This window comes from Pomacea canaliculata, linkage group LG6 (assembly GCF_003073045.1).
Source record: "Pomacea canaliculata isolate SZHN2017 linkage group LG6, ASM307304v1, whole genome shotgun sequence".
Lineage (NCBI taxonomy): Eukaryota > Metazoa > Mollusca > Gastropoda > Architaenioglossa > Ampullariidae > Pomacea > Pomacea canaliculata.
Window position 1 is genome coordinate 26,570,092 of NC_037595.1, and position 8,240 is coordinate 26,578,331.

An 8,240-nucleotide genomic window follows, 5' to 3' on the forward strand; every position below is an offset into this window, starting at 1 on the left:
CGAAATACGAAGAAATGCAGACTATGTCCTGAAAGCATAAAGACCCGATGTGTGGGCTGATGTGTATGGATTCGAACTCGTCAGAGGACCTGACACTTTTCCGTTTGACAGCCTTGCGTAATGTGTACTTGACACTTCAGATTTCTCGGGTGACTCACGAGCAACAGCCCCCGGGTCGTTAGAAACGTGTTGCTAAGATACGTCCGACCGATACAAGTGGACTTTGGCGACGTCTGGGTCAACCAGACGTCAACCACGACATGTACGTCCTTCCAACGTAGCTTTGACGTAATGATCCTGCCCTTGAGGCTAACGGGCGTCGTACATTCGACATCGCCTATCAGTACTCTAACAATGCTTTTATCGTAAAAAATGACTAATTATTTATGAGATGCAACTCCCGTATTTGATTTGTATGTGCCCTTGCGCACGGAGAGCAGAATGGCTGGTCACCAGCCCCTGAAAATCTGTCGTAAAAAAGCCGTAAAACATATATCAGTGACACCAACAGACGGTTAACCCTTCGGTGAAGCTATGTTTCTACCTGCATTTTTTTTTTCCAGACCGCTGTGGACACTGCCTCATGCCAGTATGATCACAGACTAACCCCCGTAGCTTTTCTTTCTCCAGGTGTCCGCATGTGTGGGATATTATCCACCTCACTTCAAGAAACTCCGGCGCAAAGGTAAACATTTACAGATAGGGCATGTTCAAACAAATGGTTAATTCACGGGATTATTTAAACAATAGACAAGGAGTGTGTGTGCGTGTTTGTGTGTGTGTGCGCGTGAGGTAGAAGCGAAGTGGAGAGTATGGTATGCTCCGGCAATTTTGTATAATTAATCCACCTGTGTGTGTGTGTGTGCAAACGGCTTAAAAAGGTAAGGTCGGGTTACAAGTTCGAGGTCTACTCATTGTCTCGTTATGTGGCCTGCCAGAAAAACTACAACAATATAGGGCACCACACACACACAGAGCACATACTCACAGCACACACACACAAACACAGGGAGAGATCAGAACGCTTTCATGCCATCCTGTCTTTAGTTCTTTCAAAATGAACAGGAAATCCCAGCGCTCCCTATTGCTGTGCACACATCCGGGGGCCGTTGCCCTTGTGTTTGTGAGCGTGGATCGAGTAGCTTGCACTACACATCCCTAATGCCCTGACCAAATACAAACCAAGAAAAAAAAAGCCAAGATCATCACAGGTGTCGAGTTTAGCTATCGCCGCTTCCAGCACCAATCCCAAACGGTCGCTTCCTGCAACACATCAGGACGGTTCTTGGCCATCTTGCAGTAAACCCTCGGGATCGTATCCACATATCGACTACAGTCCATCGACAGGTGTAGGATATAGGGACGGTTAGGGGCACACATTCCCTCCGTCATGGAGTGACACCCAGCATTGCTATATGTTTGTAAACGTGCATTTCGAGAACGGAAGGGGAGTGTTCACCCAGAGTATGGGAAATTGAATCTCTCACTGAGATTTACCCATTTGTCAAAAAAAAAAAACAAAAAACAAAACAAACAAACAAACAAACAAAAAAACAACCAAACAAACAAACAAACAAAACTGCATTCCACTAGACCAGTAAACAAGTGTATAAATTCCTACAGCATCAGGGATATCTAGCAGACAAGCAAATCTCCTAGGCTTTCCAACAAGTTGAGAATTTTATTCCCTCAATTTTCCAGAAAAATCTGGCTGCTCGTGTCTTTACCCAGAACATCCAATAGAATCAACAGATGAACGGACCCAAACTGCCTCAGGAATGCTTGTGATTTGGTTTTGTAAAATAGCATGCACTTCCTGGAGTCTAATCATTTGCCCCGTTCATGAAATTTTATAAACTGCAAAATTTATTCATCAAAATTTTGCGACTAACTTTATTTACTATGATAGATCATTGGCTGTTTTTATCAACACTGTGTAAACATTTGCCAGACACCCTTCTCGTGAGTACAACATGGGAAACATTGCTCCGTGAACATCTGTGGACGAAAGAAAACTCGGAAAATTCGCTTATCCGGGATAATCTGTCCAACATGCGATGTCAGTATCGCAATGCAGCATCTGTTGGAGGAATATTCCGAGAGGACAAATACAAAAATCGAACTCTTAATAAGTAGAACCGTATTTCACTCCCTGTAAAAGTAACAGCTTTCTTGCCCCTCCTTCGCCCCCATTTTGTCTACCCCTTAAAAAAAAAAAGATATTTGAAGAAGTGAAACCAGCGTCGAAAACTTATTGATCAGGGGTTTGATTATGTTATCGACTGGCGGGACGTGTGCTAACCACTCGGCGGCTGGTGTGGAGGCAGCTGACAGATCAGTATACAGGAGGACAGCAGATGTTCCATGGCTCAACTTGCAGACGGGGCATGAACAGGACCTACAACCAGTTTCTGTTTTTGAGGGATGCTATTTGTGGATCTCTCCTTCATGTAGTACCTGTTCCATTTCCCTTGTACCTTTGAATTGTTTTCACCTACACGTGATGGCAGTTACAACACGTGCACATACGAATGCATATTATATACTTATAACATACGTACATGCTCGCATACATATATATGCACCAAATGTTTGTAGTTTTGGGGTTTACAAGTAGATAATGAGCAAAAGGTGAACGACTTCCTCCGGAACTTAGAGTCCCTCTTAACGACCGTTAAATATTTATCGTCAGATTTTAGGGAAATAGTATCTAAGAAAGATCCAGCACTCGGGCATTCCTCTAACTGCTAAATATTGTTTAGAAATATTAAACAAGGCCCGATTCTCTAGATTATATTTTCAATCCTTGTAAACGGCAAATATTGCCATCATTCTCCCCCACCCCCAACCCCCCCCCAAAAAAAAAAATCCTCGTTGTGCGTTTCATTAAAATTATCTTCTTGGTGACCCACACCCAGGATCACAGCATTTAGTCTTCCTCCTACCATAGGGTCCGCAACGCCCGGTGCTGTTTGCTCGTCTTGAATAGTCAAGGATTAAAGTGAATGTTACTGCCGACATGGTCAACTTTACCCTTGGTAAGAGACTTGAACAGGTGTTCTGTCTATTGTAATAATCATGCAAGCGCACAAAACGCGAGGCCTTGTGTTGTCAATGAAAGCTAGAAATTGGATTCTGATTAAAGCGAGCAACACTTATTGCTACCGGTCCAGGTGCTGCAGCGAGAGTTCAAAGGACAAAAGCCGCTATAGAGAAGTGCGGGCGCAGAGAACAGGTAGTAGATGGATTACATCAGCTCTTTCCAACCCCTCCGTGAAACTACTGGTTGTGACTAGTGATCTTCCATTATTTCCCTGCCACAGACCATTGTTTACACTACTTACTTTCACTGATTTTAAGACACATATAGAGAGAAAAAAAATCATTTAAAAACCCAGACAGACAAACAAAAAGTATGCTTACTGTCCAGATCATTATCTCACTACAAACTTTCCAACATATATGATGTCGGAAGAAGAGGGTATATGATCCATTACTAACATTGGAGAAAAGCATTCTACTACAAAGTGTGAAGAGAGGTGGGGTCGGTGAGATAACGAGCAGAGACTGTACATTTACTGCATTTTTCTGACAAAGTAGGTGACATGTCAGACTTTAGATGGAGAACACACCAACTGCATGAGGAGATGGGGAGATGGGTAAAGTGAGAACAAGAGAGAGAGAACGATCCATGCAACCTCGAGACTGATTTCACATCTTTCACTTACGGTAAATTTCGTTCATTTTACCGTCCTTCAGCTCGTTCACGTACTTAAGCTCACCCCTGCCCCTTTCTATTAAAAGATTTCACTCATTGCCACATTACACAAGGTCGTATCTAACTGTATGCTTGCACACCTGGGCTCAATGTTGGGGACACGCCTGGTTCATTGTTGTATGCCAGTCACCTAGTTCATACCAAGAAATGTGTATAGCCTATATACAAAGCGCTGTAAGCACAATGCTGGGCGAGACAAGGGAGGGAAGAGGGGGAACAGTTATGACCTAAAACCAATCACAGTTTAACCCCCAAGAGTTACCACATAGAAACAAGGCTGTTTTTCTGCTTTGATCAAAGAAGCGCACACGCACACAAATACAGACATGTACATACACACAATACAGTTTCAACTCGTTATTTCGCCAACCGCGCCTCTCGCCACACTTTGCAGAAGAAATGTCCCCTAAAGTTATGCCCTCGTTATGATTAATATATCCTATAGTCTCTTCCCCAACGTTTGTTTTCGATGGATGATGGCGAGATAAAGAGTTTAAAATGTACATAATATGAATGCTGGCGACGGATATTTTTATTACTATTCTGCAGAATCCAAGTCTGAATGTAATAATAAAAGCAGTTATATAAAGCACATTTCCTCACACGGAGGCGAGCTTAATATGCTTTACAGGATAAAATGGGTAGTATAGGGTAGTGATACCGTATGACAGAAAAGGAAATCACAATCAGACAATCATACAAACTATACCTGCACATTGAACCACGAACTTGTATTTCTAGAAACAAACATGGACAAGAGAAGGTGGAGACAGTCAAGGTAAACCAAGGTAATATTATATATTAAAGGTGTTTCTGAAAGAGATAAAGAAACACTATTATGTAGCACAAACTGTAAAAAGAACTGTCTTTTTTAAGCTCTGTTGGAAATATACCTTTGTGTTTTTAAGTGGAAATGGCAGTGGTGCCGGTGTCTCTCGGAGAAAAGAAAACGAAAGGAATGTACGAAGGGAAACAACTCTGTGTTACGGGGAGGTAAGCGACCGGAAGTCGTGGGAGTCGGCCGCCAGCTGATCGTCGTTGGGTTTGAGACTATGGCCAGGAAGGTACTGCAAAATCAAGTAGTCAGAAGAAATAAATACTCTCAGAAAACTTTCTTTTTAGTAGACTAACAGCGCGCCATCAGAATAAAGTGTATTTAGAAACAGCCAGTACAATACGTTGCTATAATGCAAGAACAAACTGCGCGACATCTTTGGAAAGTTCGGTTGTAAGCTAACAAAATATTCGTATTTCAGACATGAGAACAAATGCGTTACTCGACTCTGTGAGTGTATGTAAGGGGGCGATGCAGTAGAACTTAATTTGGGCACTTGGAGAATGGGAGCATCGGATGCCATAACACTTTTTATTTTACAGATAAAGGTTGGGATAAGAGATTTTTCCTCCTGGTCTCAGGTTGTACATCATGGAGTCATGACAAGTTGACAACATATGTCAATTCATGAGTTGTTCCTTTGTTTGGATGTTGTAAAGGGATTTAATAAAATATGAAGTTTAAAAAAATCTATTTACGAAAAGCAGCAGCCTTGACAAACACTGCAGTATTTTAAACATGAAAGGGAATCATGTTTTTGAGTTGCAGTTTTTTTTCTTCCAGCCAGTTTATGGAGACAGGTGGTCAGAGAGTTGCTTGGAACGTACAGAAAGTCTTGGGCTAAAAATTTTTCAAAGGGCAGCAACACGCAAAATCGTATGGCCTGCAGACAGGATTCATAGCGTCTGCGCCCAAGTAAGTTGCTTGTTTAGTAAGATTTTTCATCCTAGTGTAAATTATTTTTCTTCTAGGTATCCCATGTACCATACCTCTCAACATAAAATTGAAATATAAGGAATAAAGGCAAAGAAAACCCTTTTTTTTAGGTTATATATATATACATTTTCTGCGTAAAATATTAGACTACAGTGGGTGTTTACGTGGCATAATTTTAAAGCTTTTTTTTCTCCTAGGACCCAGTGGTACCTGTAAGCCTGGATGAAGCCTTTAGTACTATGTTGAACTTCATGTCTTTGTCTTCATGTCAGTGCAAGGTATGAAATTTAAGCCATGAAAGATAGAAAACTGGTTTTAATTTTAGGCATTATTTTAGGTTACATCGTATAAAATGCTGCCAGAACCTTTATAGGATACATCTAAAACAAAAAGCTGTCCAACAAACTTGGTTAAGAACAGTGCAATATATTCCAGCCAAATGGGTGAGTGGTTGTGGTGCACAGACTCATTTGCAGCATTGGAATGTCAAAACTAAAAAAAAGCAAACAAAAAGCCCCACTCAAGATGTGGCTTTGACAATGGCATCACCACTTTAATCAACCACATTTGTCCTCTTAAAATTTTTAACTTTTTGCATTAGGAACCTAATTATAGAATGCTAGTATAAGGTGTGTATGTGCTGTAAACTTTTACCTTGTCTGTATTATTGGCAAGACCAATCCTTTGCAGTACATTTTTAAGCTTAATATTGTACATATTGATGTCTGACTTTTTTGTGCTTTTTCAGCGTTACTTTAAAAGTGCTCATTCCAACAAATGGAGTGCACATGACTATCTACACTGTAGCAGGTATCACACCCCACCAGCAAGTACATCTAGGTCATCCCAAAGAAACCCGGTAAGATTCCAATTTTTTCCTAAGAAACAATGAGTGCATTGTTGGGTGTGTGTAGTAAATAGAGGTGTGAGGAAGAGGTATATAGGCTGCTATAATGTTTGAAACTGCCAATTATAAAAAATATTCTTGATTTTGCTGAATTATTTTTGGGGAGACTTTGGTTTTTATTAAGAGAGAAAAAAAGCAGGGCAAATTTTCTCACAGAATTTGTGAGGGTCAGACTTATTTCTCATTTCTGATTTTATTTCTTGTCCAAACAAAAAGATATCAGGGCTTCTGCTAAGGCTAAATTCTTTGGGGTCCCAGGGACCCCTTCTTCAGATTTTTAAGGGGTCCCTGTTCTTCGCCCAACTTTGGAGGGGACCCCACTGACGAAAATTGAAGGGGTCCTCCGAACTTTTAATGCGTACTGTACGCAATTTTTTGCGTAAGCAGAAGCCCTGGATATAGTTTTGAGAAATGTTCCTTTGTTGCAAATAATTTCTGAAAAAAGGAAATGGTTTCATATCTCTTTTGCATTATATAGCTCTTGATACCTGCTTAAGAATATAAAATCACCTTTGTTCAATTGGCAAACCACATTAAAAACTCTCTGATGAAGTCACTTCTAACAAACTGTGTAGCAGGAACCACTACATTGTCTATCATTGTGTTGATTTGAAACCTTCTTCCACTCCTGCCTCTATCAACTTATCCTAGTAAAGTGTGGAGAGCCTGGCCTTGTGTTGGGATTCATTCCATACAAGCCTTCTAATTATCATTATTACCTTTCTTTCCTTCTCTTAGCTGCATTGTGATGAAACGGTTCATGTGCTCTTGGCACCTGGCACCTATTCAGTGACTGCAGGAAAGGACTCCAATGTGACTCAGACACATATTGTGCATGTACATAAAGGAGAAGCTGTGAACCTGGATTTTGTACTTTGAAGTAGTCTTTATGATCCAGCTTGGTACTTGAGCAATGGAGAGTGCAATTTTTATACTTTTTTCTTTAACAAGGCCAAAATCTTTCTCAGCTGGTATGAAGAATATTTATTGTTTTGTTCATTTTTGGGTTAGGATATTTTATTTGATATATTTTTTATTTGCTCACATGCAAAAATATGGTTAATATATATACTCGTATCTTCTGTTATTATCTAAATACTTGAGGACTAATGTGTATTTCATATCTCCACAAGATAAAATATGCTATATTAGCATTTCTTGTTACTACTTGCTTTCAAGGGTCTACCCAATTACTAGAGTGCTATGTCCACATTGTCCAGATGTACAGCAAGTGTTCAGGTATCACTCGTAAATATTCTGGGGGCAAAAGCCAAATATTCTGTCATTTTTACCAATTTTGTTTTTAAACTGTACATCTTGCGTTAGGCCTCATTCAGATGACCACTAGTTATCTACATTTGTGTTTCCAGCATCATGCCCACAGGAATGTTTTACAGTATACCTAAAGCCAAACAAAAGCCTTAAGTGACTTCATAACTTCAATTTTGATACAATATATTACTATTTCTCCTCGTGTGCCATTTATTCTGGTGCTGAATCCTGAGACGCAGAGGTTTTAAGCTCAAGTAAATCAGTTTTGTCCATATTGTCCACAGGACAAACTTTTTCTGGCATAGTAGATTCTATGAAAAGTAGTTTTATGCAATCCTTATAATGCTTAAATAAAATGAGAATATACATGTATACTTTTTTGAAGATGTGTTAATAAACATTTTTTAAAATACTGAATTTGTGCCTTTTATTTTGTATTGTTCACATTTCTTGTATTTTGATGACATTATCATCCATAACCGCATAGCCATGCTGAACAAAACTGAAAAACA

The 8,240-nt window shown here is 39.9% G+C and overlaps 1 protein-coding gene across 1 annotated transcript; it reads left to right on the plus strand.

Moving 5' to 3' along the window:
• The first annotated feature begins 640 nt into the window (after window positions 1-640).
• LOC112567073 lies at window positions 641-8,145 on the plus strand. The gene is made up of 6 exons (XM_025243618.1): window positions 641-685; window positions 4,687-4,842; window positions 5,397-5,528; window positions 5,747-5,827; window positions 6,298-6,408; window positions 7,195-8,145. The coding sequence occupies exons 2-6, from the start codon at window positions 4,831-4,833 to the stop codon at window positions 7,333-7,335; spliced, it is 477 nt and encodes a 158-aa protein (XP_025099403.1). The 5' UTR covers window positions 641-685; window positions 4,687-4,830; the 3' UTR covers window positions 7,336-8,145.
• Window positions 8,146-8,240: the final 95 nt, after the last annotated feature.